The following is a 19,967-nucleotide window of genomic DNA, read 5'->3' as shown; positions in this document are numbered from 1 at the left end:
AATTGATTGGATTTTGAATAATGATAAATCTTCTTTACTTTGTGTTGTTTGTTATGGTTCAGATATTTTCTACTCAACATTATGTCTAGTATAACATTATAGAAATGCCGCTTGGTTAGAATAACAATATAAACATGCCGCTTGGCTAGAATAACAATATAAACATGCCGCTTGGCTAGAATGACACTAATTACAGGTGGCCGCTTGGCTAAAATAACAATATAGATTGCCGCTTGGCTAAAATAACAATACAGATAGCCGCTTGGCTAGAATAACATTTCAGATTACCGCTTGGCTAGAATGACAATATTTACAGGTGGCCGCTTGGCTAAATATCAATATAGATTGCCGCTGGGCTAAAATAACAATACAGATTGCCGCTTGGCTAGAATAACAATACAGATTGCCGCTTGGCTAGAATACCTATACAGATTGCCGCTTGGCTAGAATAACAATACAGATTGCCGCTTGGCTAGCATAACAAAACAGATTGCCGCTTGGCTATAATAACAAACCAGATTGCCGCTTGGCTAGAATAACAATACAGATTGCCGCTTGGCTATAACTATATAGATTGCCGCTTGGCTTAAATATCGATACAGATTGCCGCTTGGCTAGTGTAACTATATAGATTGCCGCTTGGTTTAAATAACAATACAGATTGCCGCTTGGCCAGAGTTACGCTTAAGATATGCAGCATGGTTAGAATAACAATACAAATTGTCGCTTGGTTAGATTAACGCTTACGATATGTCGCATGGCTAGAATAACAATACAGATTGCCGTTTGGCTATAATAACTATATAGATTGCCGCTTGGATTAAATGATAATACAGATTGCCGCTTGGCTAGAGTAACGCTTAAGATATGCCGCATAGCTAGAATAATAATACGGATTACCACTTAGCTAGAATACCATTGAAGGTATGTTGATTGATTAGAATACAAAAATAAAAATACCGCTTCGACAGAAAAACAATATGTATGCTGAATCAATACCGCTGGGCTACATGACACTGCTTGTTCAAGGTCAATGTAATGTATCTGAATGCTACATGTCGAATGTCTATAATATGCCATAAATTCATAAGATTTACACTTTACACTATAGTACTGTAACGTGTCCGCCTCGTGTGAAATCTGCAACTTTCGAAATGTAATAGACTCGGAAGAAGAACCTCTTGTGTATATGCTACTCTTTTGTAATAGCTGGGAGGAGTGTAACTGAGTTACAGGACTGGATCCCTGAACACTGTTTTTACCTTCGGGCAGTGCTCAACGGACTCAGTTCCGATGTTGACATATTTTGGCTAAAATTAGTAATACCAATTGAAGTTAATTATTTAATTTATGAGACAAATATTTTATGATGTTATAAGATATAATGTTATTAACTTCAACAAATGTAACTGATTATTTAATATTTTAATAGTCACCAAGATTAAGCAAGCAAATCGAAGGAATGTTCCTGGTCAAACAATACAAATAAAATCAATACTTAGCAATATAATAAAAATGACTAGCTTTGAACTATTATATCCTAACTTAGAAAATCGGCGGCATTACAATAAAGTATGATGTGTTCCTAAACTATGTAATAATCGAACGCGTATAGAGAAACAATAGAGACCTTTTCAATAGATCTGTATAGCTATTTACTATTGGATACCTAAATTACACGTTTCTCTGAATACCTTTTCGTATAGAATTCGGATTAGAAAGCATAAACTTTTATACCAAAAATATGTATGGAAGTATTGTGTGAATATGCCGGAAGGTCACGTAGACCGTTAATAGTTCTTTAAAACTGAATAGTGTCTTTTATTTTATAATTAAATTAAAGACTCTGGTAACGAGTCGTTAAGTATATTACGTCAACAGAAATTGAGTCAGAATATTGACTTTAATTACTCGAAAAAGCCTTTTAAATAAGCTAACCTTGAAATTTATCACGTTGTTTTTATAATGGAAAAGGTCAGAAAGACTCCTAAAGTTGCTTTATTATAGCAGTCAGAAATAGGCTTTTGGCTAGCTGTTGTCTTATGCCCAGTTGAACCACAACTGAAACAATGCAAAACGCACGCTCTTTTATACCTAAATTTCGACTAGAAAATGACGTTTCGACTCTAAAAGACTCGAAACGTTACGTCTTTGACACGTTTAACGACAATCGATACTTGATTTACGGCAATTGTACTGGAATGACAAAGTTGACCTTTCAATGTAAACAATCGTACAAAATTGATTGACCAGGTATCCCTACGAAGTAATGATAAATGTGCATGATATAGAGATAATGTTACATGTAAAATCATCTTAACAATGACATTTCAAATCACGGAAATAATCAGAAAGATACAAAACAGGTAAGAGCATGCTTTGACTTTTACGTTACATTTGACGTCCATAATTACTAGAAGGTTATCTGTTTTTAAACAGTTTCTATGCATATGATTATATATATATGAATATTATTAAAAAGAAAACTTGGTGACTAAAACTGAACATGACCTGTAAAAGAACGGTAGAGTTAAGAAAAGGGGGAACAGCGTAAACGCTAAAACGTTACAGTACTAAGCTAGTTTATTTTGGATATAGGTTCTTTATACGGATGAATTATTTTATAACTATGTTTTCAAAGCTTGGTGCATAGTTGGTGTAAACATGACAGATAGAGATATCCGAATCTGCTTAAGATGGATATGTGAAGGAAAACATTAAAACATTATTACCCAATTATCTGTATCGCAGAATTTAGGTATTTAATTATAATAAAATTGATCAATCTTTGTTTTTTCGAAAATGCACTTGACTTTTGCAAGTGGCTACTCCCATGTGTGAGAGTTTTGTATTATATTGATAAATGTTTAATGTTCGGTTGAGGTTACGAATTAGAACATAATGATCTTTTAATTGTATTGTGGAATTTATTTCAAAATGTGGATTAGAATACGTAAGAGGCAATCAGACATTAAAAAAAACCAACACAATGAAAAACCAGGCAACAAAATGAAAATGAAATCTCAATATATTAACACTTGTATGAGAAGTAAAGATTGAGCAATTGAAAACAGTAACAAAACGCATTAAACACAGGTCAGGTGCTCCGTAGGGATCATCCGTGTTGCACCCAATTTTTCCAGTTGATGATGAAACATTAAATAGAATTGTTGATTTCTACATACAATTGGCCATTTTCGCATTTTCGCATGAATTAAATGGGAAGATTACGTACGAAATATTTTTCATTTATAAGATCCTACTAGCATTACTTTATACTAATACTTCAATGATTTTCAATGTCTGGGTTTAGGCGTTCCAGGTGCAAAAATGTTATGATAAATGCAGAAAAGTGCTCCCTTGGACGCATGACATTTTTCAAGTAAAGTAAAATCACAAAAATACCGAACTATGAGGAAAATTCAAAACGAAAAGTCCCTCATCAAAATCAAAAGTTCAAATACATCAAACGAATGGATAACAACTGTCATATTCCTGACTATAAAGGCATTGGTGGATTTAACCTGTTTTTTGCTAATTAAACCTCTCACGTGTATTGACAACGATGTGTAAAACAAACAGATATAATAGGTAAAAATGTAAAAAAAAAGGGTACAACAGTCAACAATGTGTTATAATCTTAATCACTATAAAACAATGATGTGTATCAAAGTAACACAAAAGGGAATAGAGACAAAGCACATAAGCAAAAATGAATGACAAAAAGTACCCCAAAAAAATTACCATAGCACAATAACACAATGACGGGATGTACAAGTATCGAGCCACCTTAAATTGATATCACAAAAAAATACACTAAATAGAAAAAGTAATATTCAAACAGACATTTAAAGAATACTATGCCATGTTATTAAGATGATAAACAACTTCATTACCCAGAATCTATACCTCAAGACTATCGTGTATTATTCGTGAAGTTGATACGGAATATTTATCAACAAGGTCTTGGTATCTTCCGATGAGAGTAAAGAATAAAATCCTGATTATCTGTTAAAAATGTATTGCCATTCAAAAGAAAATTATTTTGAATAATTCATTCAACTCGATTAAGATTGTTTTTCACTTTTCAGCGACAATGTGATTACAAATAGATCCATTGAACGGTCTTTTACTTGACCAATCCTGATACCCCTCGGTGTGTTCTACGACAAGTAACGAAAGCCATAAAATATGCATTATCTATAATAACAGTGAGTGAAATATACTCGCACATTTTATTTGTATAGGAACCTAAAATGTGAATGTCATTTGTTTGTGCAATGTAATCTTGTTGTTTTGTGAAAGGGGTTGCTGTCTTATTGATATACATCCCACATTCCTTTATTTAATATGTAAAGTAAATACTGTAAAATTTTTGAAATGGTCTTAGATTTCTTAAAATATGATACGTACTACTAGTAAATGATATTGAAGATGGGAAGAACAACATGTGTTGTAACACATCACGCGATGCAAGCACGCTATTTTACATTGAAATTAGCATCAGTTAAAGTTTTTGATTACATATTTCAGAGGTCGCTGTCTATTGGTATGTTGAATTTTATTTTTTACATTTTTTTCATCAGTGCACAAAATAAAACGATATTTATTAGATCTCAATTGTAAGTAATTTGCAAATTATTCCATACCATATGTGTTCTAAATACTATGTTGATACGCAGTTCGTATAAAAAAAAGAGTAAATCAGATGGAACTGTTCTTCAAAATAGTGCATATAGAGTTTTAATTAGCGTTCGAAAATATGGGGTCAATGTACACAATATCTTTATTAGAGACAGAGAAAAAAGCAATTCAACTATAAAACCATCTTCAATGATGAGTACAAAATGCTATACACTAACAGAGACCTCTTAAATTACGCATGCAATACAATATGAACAGTGAGAAAGCCACTTATCAGTTAAGCCCCTCCTGTCTATATTACTTAACGGGCATAATCTAAACTTTCAAACTATACGACAGAACGGTCCCTAGCTTTGAAGAACTACATTTACACAAATACTCGCCAGGTTTTTTTAATTCACCAGCAAACAATAAATGAAACAAAATATGATAAAACCTATTACATTGGTTGCAATGAATTACTTTGCTTTCCAAGTGAAACAAAAAACCGATAATTTCACATGTGAAATAAACGTGGTTATTTCACTCCTCTGACGTCATACAACAATAAGCTATGTCAGGACGTCGAGTACGTCGGATCAAAACAAATTGTGTATGCGCAGACAAAGATATAGTTCCTAACAGTTTCTACTTTAATTTCATAAAAAAAGTCATTTGCCAATTTAATTAAAAGAAAAACTAATCAAAGAATGCAAATATCGAAAACATTCAACTCGTGACCGAACAACACTGATAGTAAACTCATGCACTACGCGCGTTCGTGAATTAGTGTGTTGTTCGGTCACTCGTTGAAAATTTTCTCTATTTGAATTCTTCGATTAGTTATTCTATAAATACAGATAATCGGCTAAACCTAACAGTAAAATATTTTTGACCTGTGTATCAGCCACGTCATAGTTTTGGAAACTTATTAGTCCTGTCTCCTCTACTTTTACTATTCTTTAAGTTTTTTATATATCATATATTTTACCCTGAATTAGTCAGATAATTTCTTGAATATTAAGCTTTTTATAACACTAAAATTGTTTGCATTTGAAACTTGACGATTTACATGTTACAAGGACTACGGCCTATTTTGTTCTGTTAATACACCTGGATAATGGACCATTACTGTTTGTGTGCCTTTCATTTCATGTTAGCATCCTCACTCAGGAATACTTACTGTTTGTTTAAACATTATTCCTATAAGTCTGAACTTTGTACCACAACGACAAGGTGTTATTCAACAAAGAATATTACGGTAATGAACAGCAAAATGCATATGAATAACCCAAAATTTATATGATATAGTAGGTAAACACCATTCATCAATAATTTGAATTATGGTTGCATAAGGCAAATTGTATTATTAAGTCACTAATGTGTGTAAAAAACCCGCCAGTTTTGAATAGTCAGGATATCAAAGAAAAACTACAAAATGAACAATGTTATTCCAAACCATCAGCTAAAAAAGTGTTAATTTTAACTAAAATTCGTTAAGCAGATTACTCAAGACATTAAAATAACTAATGCTATGCTTTTCTTTACTGTCACAATCACCATTTAACGATTAAGAGATAGAGAACGATAAAACATAATCACCGTTAGAACATTATATGTACATGTAGTACCTTAAGAATATTTATCAACATTGTATTCTTTTATTTACAGATATTCTGAAAATGAACAGGAAAGCCATCCTTTGTGTCTTATATGCTACACTGTTGATTATCCCAGCACCGATTCTAGGACGAGTTGTGGCAAAAAAGAAAGAAGAAAAGCGGTATGCAGCTGTGTATCCAATTGCAGCGTACGCGGGAATGACAGTCTCACTCCCAGTATTTCTAGCTTTAGTAGCAGCATATGGCGCTTGGACAGTTGCCAGATATCATATTCGTAAGTACAACATAAACAGATTGAATTCTAAGGAAAATATTATGATTTATAGCCTGTATTTTCGTTTTAATAGGCCTTGGGGTGTCAGTCAGGATTTCCAAAAGAAAGAACTCTACGTTCCTTGTTACATTTAATCTATCATGCCACTGCTGGTGGAAATTTCGTCCCCGAGGGTATCATCAGTCCAGTAGTCAGCATTTCGGTGTTGACATGAATATCAATTATATGGTCATTTTTTATAAATTTCCTGTTCACAAAACTTCAATTTTTCGAAAAATTAGGATTTTCTTATCCTAGGAATATATCACCGTAGCCGTATTTTACATAACTTTTTGGAATATGTGGACCCCAATGCTCTTTAACTTTGTACTTTTTTAGCTTTCAAACTATTTTGATCTCAGCATCACTGATGAGTCTTATCATGACGAAACGCGCGTCTTGCTTATTAAATTATAATTCTAGTACATTTGATAACTACTGACAACATCGGCGTGGTACGACTAGAAAAACTTAAAATATACATTACATATACAATGTAACTTATTCAATATTGTAAATTTTTATGACATTTTTGTGAAATATGTTAAAATCGAGACAACCGATTGCATTTTGTTTTCTTTTGCAAATTTTACTTTAATTGTATATGGAATCTGGGGTTGAAGTCATACAGCTTTGCTTAGTGCTCAGAGCACAAGATTCATGCTCGAAACACGAATTTCAACCTTTTGATAGGTTGATTTTAGAAGAATGGGTACAACAAACTTGACAGTGGTGTCTTTCATCCAAATAAAATGAAAACATTATTCATTGATACTAAATTCAAGTATATAAACAAAATCAGTATTTTAGTAAACAGAATACCATGGCATACCGTATATATTTGTCTTTCAGGTTCACGAAGTAGAAGTAGCAGTCATAACAGTCCCTGTGCAAATAACAGGGGTTGGTGTCGTCCAAATTGTTTCCGTAAGGAATACCATGACTGGTACCATAGTGATACATGTGGATCTTACAAATGTTGTCGTTATAGATAAACATCCTTCAGATATGACAGAATGACTTGTACATGTAATAATAAATCAACATCCAACATTTACACCTTCTTGACTTTCAAATAGTTACTGTAACATTTAATGCATAATCCTGAACAATTGTGTTTGCAGAATACTAGGAACAAGCTTAACCTAACCACAGTACCAAAAAGATGACGTTTTTAGATCGTTAATTCATATACTGTTCAAATTGAAAATAAATATTCATATTATTAATGTTGAATTTATGTGTTAGTATCGGGGTACTTAACCAACTCTCTAAGAAGCAGATAAACTGATATGGATACATATTTACACCATTGCATCCACACCCTTACATGTCTGTAGATTGGTTTTTGTTTGGCACTATTAAACTCATTTTCTTCCTGGATTAACCTTCATTAATTACCCTGCAATTCTTTTTATTCGTTTTTACTACGGATTTTGTTTGTGAAGTGTAGAAACAGAAGAATGTACGGTGTTTGAGATATATTATCCTTTGTTCCGTGTTGAAGTTGAACCATCTTCCGTCCTCCTTCTTTCCGGCTTCTACTTTGATACATGTATGGGAGTTTCTCGCTACATTGAAGACTCATTGGTGGCCTTCGGCTGTTGTCTGCTCTAGGGTTGTTGCCGCTTTGACACATTCCCCATTTCCTTTCTCAATTTTATGGTTTGTAATAAGCAATTAAATTATATTTTTATTCAGAATTTGGACTCGTAATATTAATTTATCTTCAAACATCTTAAAATTTACCATATTACAGAAAATGAGTCTTCTTATTTTGGTGGGTTTTAGGTACCTGCGGATGTACATGTAAAACTTCCTTCACATTTCAGGGACTTTTATTGAGCTCACATATCTCAGACAGCTTTTAAGTTCACAGATTGAAAAAAGGTCTAAATAGTTTGTATATACTTACACATGTTTTATTATGTGCAAATTCAGACAAATTGCAACTTCTAAATTTTGCTATGTACTGGTTACCAGGCGGATGGTTCCTCAAGAACTGTCATTTGATATTTATTTTTTAGTGCAGAAATTCAGTTCTGACATATAAATCTTCATCAAACTCGCTTAAAGCTAAAAAAAAATGAATTACAAATACAAATAAACTCATAATGCCAAGAGAGATTTCAACATGTTGTTCCTAATAATTGAAATCATTAGAATCTTAAAATTCCAAACGTATCTACAAATTTTATCAAAAGACAAGCACATTTTGTTACTTCTGAAAAATGTTATAAAATACGAAGCAAGCTTTTCTACATATTGTTCTCAGAAAGCAGATATTAAAAATTGGGTCTGTGTAATAATATTTTTCTAAATAGCAAATTAGATAAGTATATACAGAAATCACTTCTATAGAGCAACACAATGTCACAAAAAAAAAACATGTTTAAGCCCCTCGACAATGGCTGTCGTATGTCACATTTTGTACTTTTTTTACTTTTGGAAATTAAGCCAACAATAGTTTAACGATGTTCAAATCTCACAAACGGATTTTAAAAGTGGGGAAGATACCAATAAAGCATTTAAACCTTAAAATCCGAAGAGAAACGTACAACGAAAACAAAAGATGAATGAAAAGATAAAACACTATTAAGGCAATAAAAAAAGACCGGAAAACACCAAACCTTAACAAAACTAAGGTTAATCTGAGGTGCTCTGGCAGGGGTAAACAGATACTGCTACACTAGAGTGACAACTACCTAAAAATACAAATGAAGGTAGTTTACAAAATTGAGGGATGGCTGTGTAAGTGTCTTCTACTATGCATGCATCACCCACCATGCGAATACACACTTAAAAAATATGTTATACCGACAAACAATGAAAAATGTTATGTTTAAATGTAAATGAAAAAAATGTTAACAGGCATTTCATTATCAAATTTAATTTGGAGCTGTGTCTCACTCTCTCCCCCCCCCCCCCCACCAAATTGTGTAGTTTTGTTGTATGTTCTGGTTACATAATATTGTAGGTGTATATGAGCTTAAACCTAGAGACCAATACCATGCTTGTCGATCAATTTGGCAATATGTTAGCAAAATTTAATGTTCAATCTATTTCTTAAATAAAAAAAAACCATTTCTTTCTGTCAGAATTAATTTATTTGTCTTTTTAAAATAATTTCGAGTATTTATGTAAATTAAGCGAAAATAACGTTTTATAAATGGAAAGTTAGACGCACCTTCCCAGCTTTACCTTCATTAGGAACGCCAAATTAAAACAAAATGAAGACAAGAATTTTTAAGTACTTGATTGGTTGAGGTGCTATATGATCAAAAGTTACATAAGTTTACAAAAACTAGGATATCATTAGATATCAGATTAAATATGTAACACAGCAAAAGACGACAACCACTGAATTAAGACTTGGGAGAGGCACATACATTCATAATGTGGTGGGGTTACACATGTTACATAAGCATGGAAAGTAGTGCAACTGCACAACATAAGAACGAACTATAAAATTGAGATGAAAAGGGTTAGAATAGTCCAATGAGTACATATAGGAATACATTTCGTCAGGAATATGACAGTTGTTGTCATAAGCTCAAACACATCAAACGAATAGAACACGACCGTCATATTTCTGAATTGGTACATGCATTTTCTTATTTAGAAAATGGGGGATTGTACATGGTTTTATAGCTAGCTAAACCACTCACTAGTAAGATAATCGCATCAATTTCCATTATATTAATAACGATGAGTGAACATAACAAACAGACACAATAGGTAAAAATGTCAAAAATAGGGGTACAGAAGGCAACATTGTGTTAAATATTATCTTAATCACTATAAAAAGAAACAAATGTAACACAGAAGAACATAAAAGGCATAAATCAAATTAAACAACCTCATTTTGCTCTTTTATTATACGATGTTATTTATCTATGTAAAATCTACCCATAAAGAATTAAAAGATTGCTGGGACAGAATCTTTACCCTGACAGATATATGACCAGATTAACATTAAATCTGAGGTAGCATCGCGCGTTTTGCGTCTCACAGGCACTTACAAAATAAGTTTGTCATTCAAAGTATGACAGGATTCATAAGTACAGGACTTTTCGTTTTGAATTTTCCTCGGAGTTCAGAATTTTTTAGTGATTTTACTTTTTGGGCACGGTAAACACCATCTCCGTAATATATGGATGTGCTATCCCGTTTGAAATAAGTTTTCTACATGTACTAGTAAGTTCCTTTTGGGTAAATCTTTACGTCTTCTTTTTACTTTTGTCTGGCAAACTTCTGGACCTAAAATAAGGATAGTGTATTAAAGTTGTGTTTCAAGTTTATATATTAAAGCTCATTACATGACAACCTTTTTGCTGACTCTTTTCGTACAGAAGTGATATTATCAGTAGTTAAAACATTGCCAGCTATACTATGTTTAAAGGAGAACTTTCATAGGTGCTATCAGGAGCATTAGCTATAGACTTATAGTATTAAGAATTCAGATCCTGCAAGTGACAATATGGTTGTAATTTGCGAAGTAGTATAGGTGATTGCATAAGACTATATTAGATAGGTATGTAGATTAAACTGATGTACGATGTTCGAAAAAGAGAGTTTGACATTGGATATCGTTTCTCTTTGTCCTCTTTTCTAATACCAACCGGTTTGAAAAATATATAATTATGTGCAATATCCATGATGATACTGTAGTATGTAATTATTATGTCTCTGTTTTGTTCACATCGTTGTCAATATAAATGAACTTTATGCGACTGTCATACAAGTGAAAGGTTTAGCTAGCTATTAAATCAGGTTTAATCCACCATATTCAACATTAGAAAATGCCTGTACCAAGTCCAGAATATGTTATTAATTCGTTCGATGTGTTTCAGCTTTTGATTTTGCCATTTGATAGGGACTTTCTGTATTGAGTTTTCCTCGCCGTTCGGTATTTTTGTGATTTTACTTTTTTATGCACTGACCAATTTCTCGCAGAATCGGGTAGTTTTCTCAACAATGGGCACAAGTTGTGTTGTTCATAAGAAGCAAGTGTGATGACGTTTTCATTGATGTAAATAAATGAGGACAGGACTGCATTGGTTACGACACTTTTTTGGGGGTTAATATAAATGTCTTGTAGTACTTGGCATAGCACACATTCGATGGCAATTATGTGAAGTCAAGGCATCTGGATCTCTTGCCTTTAAATGATTTAGTGTAAAGTTGAAGTGTTACTGAATATAAGGCCTTTAACTTTATCCTCAACTTGCAACGGATTCAGAAAATGCATCGATTCCATGTACATTCAATGCAAATAGTAGTCTCACTCCTCATTGAAATTTTCAACTATTTGGCAGATCGCGTGTCTGTTTTATATCTTTAAAAACAATTACAGTACACACTATTGTTTATCTAAATACGTTTAATAGTCGTTAAGACAGTTCAAATAAACAAGAGATTTAAATGATTTATATCGTTTTTAAAAGGAGTAGGCATGGTTAAAAAGTTGATAACGACAAATAGATTACCTTGAAATTTGAAACAGATTGATATGGCGTAACATGCAGGACAGTATCTTGTATTACCTGGTAAGGATGTTTTTCAATTGTTTTTTTCTGTTCATATACACTTATCATAATTGACATATATCATATACTTATTTTGTTCACGCTTAAGGTTCATCCGTACCTTTTAGCAAATTTGTCCGTCTTTAAACAAAAAAATAAACTCTTAGTAAATGCCTGTGCATCTTGATAAGTTTAAAAGCATGGCTGAATGCAGAGGAATAAAATCAATATGCATTTATTTTTTCATACTTTTAAAAACATAACCTGTAGGATGTGCCAAAACTAACTATATTGGAAAGAAGGTCGAAGAGCTCCCCCTCGTACAATAAATCTTGTGAACTGTATTGATTTTCAATAGAGGAACATAATATATCTGCACAACAATAGGTGATTTAAACTATTTAACTGATATAGATTGATTGATTGTTGGTGAGAGGAACATATCTAATGAAACCCTGGTATTTGTTTTTGTTATCTGTTGTAGACTGGACAAAAAGCGCATCAAAATCTAGTTCAGTGTATATTTTTGTGAAATGTTAAACGCATATCACTTTTATTTATCTAACGTGAGGATCTTGCAGTTTTTTCATTTACGGTTTCAATTTTGTAAGCAATATAGACTAACGTATTTAAATTTTTCCTTTTTAAAAGTAGCTTTTTTTTCATACGATGTTTCAGCAGATTTACTTTTTTTCACACAGATATCATTCATCTGTTGATATATAATGTGACCGCATTTTGTACATTTAAATATAATTAGCTATGTTGGAAGACAAAGAAGAAAATTTTAAAAATACAAATGGTCAAGTCTCTTTAAAAAAACTACTGCTTATTTTTAATTGGTGCAAATTGGATAAGCCTACCTTAGGTCCAGCCATGCAGGTAAATGCATCGGTTTTTCTGTACTCAGAGTAATTTTTGTGAACTGAACATGGCTATATTTGTCAATTCCATTTGAAGAACATTTACAGAGATGCCAACAATGACAAAACAATATGTTTTCTAATTTACTTAGCGATCACGAAAAATGTATTTAAATCAAGAATTTTCCCGTTGATCTACGTTTGTTTGTAGTTACATAAGAAGAAGAGTCCATATATACGAGTATCCGTTGACATTGAATTATCAAAGAATTATTTCAAATTCAATTTCAAATCACACAGTGTTACGATTGATATAATTCGTTTTACCATGTAAAGAACATGTGGAAATACTGCAAAGGTTGGTGTATGTCACAATAAGGATACAATAAGTAGGAATTGAAACCTTTAAGAGTTCAGAAGAAACCACAGGGATTTTTAATCTTAGCGTGCATACTCCAAACACAATAAGAGATAAAAAGATAATCTTAACATTTAAAAATGATAATGATGTGAGGTAACATACAGGACAATTAACTTTGTATTACCTGGTATCCTTTTTAATTTGTTTTTGATAAGCTGTTTATACTCATTAATGATAACCCATTTATGAAAGTTCAGGTAAACCAAGGAGAAGTCAAATTTACGATCAGGGAACTTCAATATGCTTTTTATCATCAAATGACTTTCTACTTTTTATTAATCTATCGCAAATGATAGTTGACAATAAAACAACAATACCCTTCCTTTTCCCGGGTTTGTAATAAAATGAGCAACCAACACGACGGGTGCCATTTGTGGAGCAGGATCTGATTACCCTTCCAGAGCACCTTATATCACCCCCAGTTTTTAGTGGGGTTCGTGTTGCTTAGTCTTTAGTTTTCTATGTTGTGTCTGATGTTATAGATAATGCATATGTTAATGGTTTTCTTGTCGTAGAACACACCTCGGGGTGTCAGGATTGATCAAATGAAAGACCAACCTTAGGGAGGTCTTTCTTTGGGCAATCCTGACACCCCGAAGTGTGTTCTACGACAAGAAAAACCTTAAAATATGCATTATCTGACTTATATACCGTCAAAAAATATTGTTTTTTATAAAGATTTGCAAAATTTAGCAGCCTATTTTACAGACATACTAAAGTGGGATATTTCTTTCTAATGCGTTCAGGTTTTAATACGCCCTACGGCTCATTTAGAATGTGAAATAAAACTCTCTAATCAAACTACATATAAACCTTAGAAATTATTATCCATACACAATAAAAATGTTGCTTTAACTGCACGAAGTAAGACACAACTGAATCTTTACCATCCGATAACGGTGTATGAAACATACAAGACACTTTGTAAGTCATTTATTTTACCAACTTATTTTATGGGAAAAAAGGATGTGTGTGCTATTATTTTTTATTTTCTATCTGTAATGGCATTTCTATCGCGGAAAAGTTATTTTTTTCAACAATTTGAAGTGAATCGAATGAAATATTCAGAATGATTTTCTTTTGAATAGCAAAACATTTTTTAAAGATAATCAGGATATGATTATATACCCTTGCCTACCGACCCCAGTGTGAGGTACGTGAAAGTTATTCTTTAGAATATACGAATATGGTATTAGTTGACCATTTGATAGAGTAAAAAGTGTACATAAATGTATAACAAATAAAAAACTGTTATGTAGGGGTCACACAATCGTGGTACATGTACATGTTACACGAAAACAAATATCAATACATGTAGGTCATAGTATGATTTCCTATTCAGTGTGTATCGGCCTAAACATGCATGACATATTTGCCACTGGACGTTAAGTAACCATCAATCAATCAATCTATTCAATGTGAATCAATAAGATTTTCAAAATATTACACACGAATATGTTACATCACATATATGATAAGGTCTCTGTATTGTAGCGATAATATTTTTTTCTAAAATTAAAATTCGGGCAATGACGAATTTGTTTTACATCTATCGTAGATTGGACTTTAAAAATAAATTTCCAAATCGGCAACAAAAAACTATCAGACGAATATAATTTTGAAGTAAATTATAGTTTGCATTTTTATTAAGGAAAATAATGAGGTCATTATTTTTTGCCCTGGAGCATATTTTATTGAAACATTGTATCGTCCGGGTTGATTCTTCGAAAGAATGACCGAAAGAAAACAACTCCATATAGTTATATAAGTACTATTATTTGTCTTTATGTCTTTATCATTTTTAGCCATGACATTGTCAGTTTATTTTCGATCTATGAGTTTGACTGTAACCTCTGGTATAATTGGTCCCTCTTTTAAAGTCACATGAAACTTCAAATATAAAAAAAAGAGTTGAATTAGTTTTAAATACTTTGATACGTTTGTTACTATAAAACAAGTGTACGTGATCTTTCTTGTAAACGAAAATCTTCATAAAAGTACTGCTATTTAATTAATGTCTTCTAGAACATAATGCCGATATATTCCTGTATGCAGTAACCTTACTATGAGACCTCTCGTTGAAAGTTCGGCCTTAACATATCGCAAGTACAACTTTACTCTTAGAAGACGTGTTTTTCAACAAACAGTCGGCATTCAAATGGGAACCAACTGTGTTCATTTTTGGCCGTCTTGTACCTTTATTCATTTCAGGCTGAGTTCATACAAAAATTTCTAAGGGAGAAGCAGAAGTAAGAAGAATCCTTTAACTTCACTTTCCGCAATATAGATGATGTTATCTCACTAGAAAATTCAAAATTTTGTGACTATTTTGAACGCATCTATCATATCGAATATGAGATAATGATACAATATATACAATCAAGTTCGAATCATATTTTGACTTGCATCTAGAAATTGATTATGAGGGTTGGTTGAAAACAAAACTTAACTACTAAAGATATTATCTCATCTTTCCAGTTGTTAAATGCCCATTTCTACTACAGCAGCATTTGTATATGGAGTAGTTATCTCCAGATTGATACGATATTACAAGGCTTGTTTTTCTAGCACGATTTCCATGATAGAGAGTTGTTGTTCACAAGGAGGCTATTAACCCAATAATTACAAGTGGTAAAGTTGAATTCATGCCTTCGTAAATTTTACGGAAATCATCAGGAGTTGGCTCACCGTTTGGATTATCTGTTTAACAGATGACGACGGATATGTTACAATTTTCGTAATTTTAATCCCGTCTCCTTTTCCTCGAAGGTGATCAGTAAAATTATACTTATTACCGGGTTTGAACTTTAAAGAGTAACACGACGGTTGTCAGATGGGGAACAGGATCTGCTTACCCTTCAAGAACACATTCGATCACTCCTATTTTTGTTGTTGAAAGGAGTTCGTGTTGCTTTTGCTTTATTTTTAACAGTTCATTGTGCTATATATCGTAAAATATGTAAAACATTTCGAACTACGTGTTCTTAAAGTAAATAAAGAAAAGTTTTTCCTACGCACGAAATTTATAAAGAGTTTTTTTTCAGTTAACAGCACTGGGTCAATGCCACTTCTTAAGATATCATCATCTCAATAATCAGTTTTGTTTTTGTACCAATCTGATCTGTAAATTTAAAAATAATATCTTAATTAATTCTGAAATTACTAAACTTGTTGCAATCCCTTCTGGCAAAGTTATGTGTGAATTTTGCTATTCGATTAAAGTCACATGTGGTCATATAAATCATAGCGCATAATTCGATATTCATATAACTAGGTTTGTACTGATATGAACAACACGGTGGATGCTACATGTAAAATAGTATTCTCTTTTTCTTTCCAGGTTATTAACACCATTTCGTAAACAAAAATAGAATTGATGCAAAACGATACTGACGATATACCAGCAAAAATATGAGCAACAATTTATGCCAACCATGCGAACGACAGCAGAAACAGGAGCCCGTATCACACTGGTGTATACAATGTAATGAAAGGCTGTGTGCATTATGTCTTAAGTACCACAAAGTTCTCACGATAACAAAGGATCATTGCTTTCTAACGTCTGATGAATACGTTTCTATTTCACAATTACTTGATACCATATCACTTTCATGCAAAACTCACGACAATAAACTTTCACTTTACTTCTGTCCAACCCATGAAGTACCCTGTTGCATTATTTGCAAAAATACAGAACACAACATATGTAGTGGCATCGAAAAGATTACAGAGCTAGTTCTAAAACCAGAATATGAAAAACAATCACACGATATAGTTGCTAACATTAATAAGGCTACAGAAACATTAGAAAAAATTAGTAAAAACCGATCAGAAAATCTGGATCAAATTGACCATCAATACGAACAATGTAAAAAACATGTACAAGACAAAAAACATCATTTAAAGAAATTACTGACTGATCTAGACAGTACTTTTCAGAAGTTCGAAAGTGAATATCAAATAAAAAGGCTTGTAGTTCAGAATCAGATAGAAAGCTTCAGCTCTAGACTAAAATGTATGAAAGACAGGCAAAACATGTTGCAAACGTTGCTGAAATTCAAACAAGCGAGTCCAGAGCAATTTTTCCTTGCCGAAAAGGTCATTAAGGAAAAAATGTTGAAGATGCAAGCAATTTACGACAGTCGGTAAAAGATTTATCGACATTGCAATGCAAATATTCAATTTTATTCAAACCCGATGAACGAAATGAAAACATATTGATGATTGAAACTGTATCATTCAAATCGTTACCTTGCAATATAGAGAGTTGTGATTTCAGCATGCATGATCGAGATTCTTCAACTGTCGAAGCCGAAGATGAAATACAATTACATTCATCCTTAAGATCGCATCAAGAACCGTTACTTTCCGAACATACCGACTATGACTTTTCAAAGGATAATACAACAAAAACAAGATTATTGTGTGCATCTAAATGGAAAAGTGAAGCATGTCTATTAGGTACAGAAAACTTTCAGTCAAAGTTAAAACCAAACTCTAGAAAGAGCAACCAGAACAAAATACCTGTATTAAAATACAAATGGCATTTTCAAATTGAAAAGAACAATCCAAACATTGATATCCGTTCTGTAAAGGTAATCCATGATAGCAATATAATAATTGCCGAAAGATCGAAACCTCGAATTTTGATTTATAAAACATCTGGCTTTCAATTAAGTGAGTTACCTCTTCAGCAGAAGCCAGAAGATATGGAAATTGTTCCTGACAATAGAATTGCTGTTACAGTAAAGAAATCAGTTTTGATTATTGACGTCACGAATCTCAAAGATATAAAAATAGCAAATGAGATAACTTTGCAAAAATCCTGCCATGGCGTAGCTTTTATGAATCAAACACTTTTTGTTAACTGTCTGAACGGTGATCTAGTCGTGATGACATTAGATGGATCGATTGTACAGAAGCACTTAAATTATCAAGGAATTTGGTTTATTGCAGGAAAAGATGGAACATTATTAACTGTGAAACGAAATTCGGACCTTGTTAATTTTTTCAATTTATCTACTAAACAATGGTCTTATTCACGTTGTCCATGGTTATTTGGAGCAAGCGGAATAGAAACAGATACAAACGGAAACATTTTCATAACATGTGATTATTCGAATAGAGTATACATGTACCACAGACGACTGTCGCAATGGACATTTGTTCTAGATGAAGAAAGCAGCATTGATTGTCCTCGTGGCATTGCCTACGATGCTTTCACAAACGACATTGCTGTTGTGAATAATGCTGGAAAATCTGTTTATGTCTTCAAAATGACATGAATTTAATTAAGAAGCGATACCTTTACTGTGATACAGTTTCAAGAATAAGATTTTATTAGTTTTTAAATTGACTAGTCAACTTCCTAATCTTGTTTGTTAAAATAGAAACTTCGCATGTGATAAATAAACAATATGAAACCAAGAAGAAAATCAAAATTAGATGTCGATGAAGGACAGTTGGATGCAACGACAAAAAAGTGGGAAAACGGATAAAAAAAACTACAATAGTAATTTAAAAAATATTAGAGCTATACACCCACTACCTACAATCGAGGGTGACAGCGGGTGCTTCCAGTGGTAAGCAGTCATGCAACAGTGGAAGAACTTGTTATTGAACTATCAATGTGAAGTTGTAATTGGTATCATCATTTATAACATGGTTTCTAAATTATTCAAGAAAAATTCTAAACTAAGTGTTTATGAGGAGACAGAGGGAACAGATGGACATTCGAAAACAATTAGTCGGGGGAAACACAGAGGATACAAGTAAACAATCAAAGATCGAAAAACGACTGGAAAAACAGTTTATAAGACTGACAAGCAACTTGAAGTCTCCCACTAAAACCAGAGGTCTATATCATGTTCTAGGATTTTAATAATACTAAGCATAACCATCAGTGGCATCCGTCGGGTCGGTCATTGCAAGTAAAATTCTAGTCAAACACTGTTCCTTCTTAGCTTGCAGCTAGAATCATTGTGTTTTATTTTCTATTTGTGTTTGTGCTTTACTTTCCTTTTTTACCATACTTATTTTATAAATTTAAACTAAGGATAAAGACACCCATCAAACATGATTCATGACAAGTTCAAAAAAATGTTTGTCATGGGCACAATATATAATAACAAAAAGCCTACAGTCAGTTCTTATACTGTCAGTTTTTATAACAGCAATATTTTACCTATTGATGATACAGTCTGTCTCAATAAGGATTAAAAATGAGGTACAATGCCAGTAGTTTTTTTAATTCTTTATGTAAAAATTGTATTATCTGAATACAATCAAACAAATATAACTCAGATGTCTGAATGTATCAGTGCTTACAAGTAACGGCGTTTGGAACTAAATAGTAGTAGTGACAAATGCCAATGCCCTTACAGTATCGACATTTAAATGTATTTTGGCGTAGCATAGTTCATTTCTAGTGTGTGTAATACGACAACAAAGAGTAAACATCGATTCTCAATTTTCAGACGAGCATTGGCATTTCATATTTCATTTCAGACACAAGACTTTATATGTACAATGTAGCATACTACGATGTGGTTAGAACATGTTTGAAATCCTTCACAAAGTTCCGATAATCTTTTGTGT

General features: G+C 32.6%; 2 protein-coding genes across 2 annotated transcripts; both read left to right on the top strand.

Moving 5' to 3' along the window:
* Positions 1 to 4,463: 4,463 nt before the first annotated feature.
* On the top strand, positions 4,464 to 7,787 carry LOC139519966 (big defensin-like). The gene is made up of 3 exons (XM_071312295.1): positions 4,464 to 4,549; positions 6,295 to 6,519; positions 7,411 to 7,787. Exons 1-3 carry the CDS (start codon positions 4,471 to 4,473, stop codon positions 7,551 to 7,553), a joined length of 447 nt encoding a protein of 148 aa, XP_071168396.1. The 5' UTR covers positions 4,464 to 4,470; the 3' UTR covers positions 7,554 to 7,787.
* Positions 7,788 to 12,002: 4,215 nt separating this feature from the next.
* Positions 12,003 to 19,565, top strand: LOC139489759 (uncharacterized). The gene is made up of 2 exons (XM_071276553.1): positions 12,003 to 12,107; positions 16,711 to 19,565. Exon 2 carries the CDS (start codon positions 17,591 to 17,593, stop codon positions 18,653 to 18,655), a length of 1,065 nt encoding a protein of 354 aa, XP_071132654.1. The 5' UTR covers positions 12,003 to 12,107; positions 16,711 to 17,590; the 3' UTR covers positions 18,656 to 19,565.
* Positions 19,566 to 19,967: the final 402 nt, after the last annotated feature.

The sequence above is a fragment of the Mytilus edulis genome, chromosome 1, assembly GCF_963676685.1.
Source record: "Mytilus edulis chromosome 1, xbMytEdul2.2, whole genome shotgun sequence".
Lineage (NCBI taxonomy): Eukaryota > Metazoa > Mollusca > Bivalvia > Mytilida > Mytilidae > Mytilus > Mytilus edulis.
Note: the sequence above shows the minus strand (reverse complement) of the source record. Positions and strands in the feature narration are given on the sequence as shown.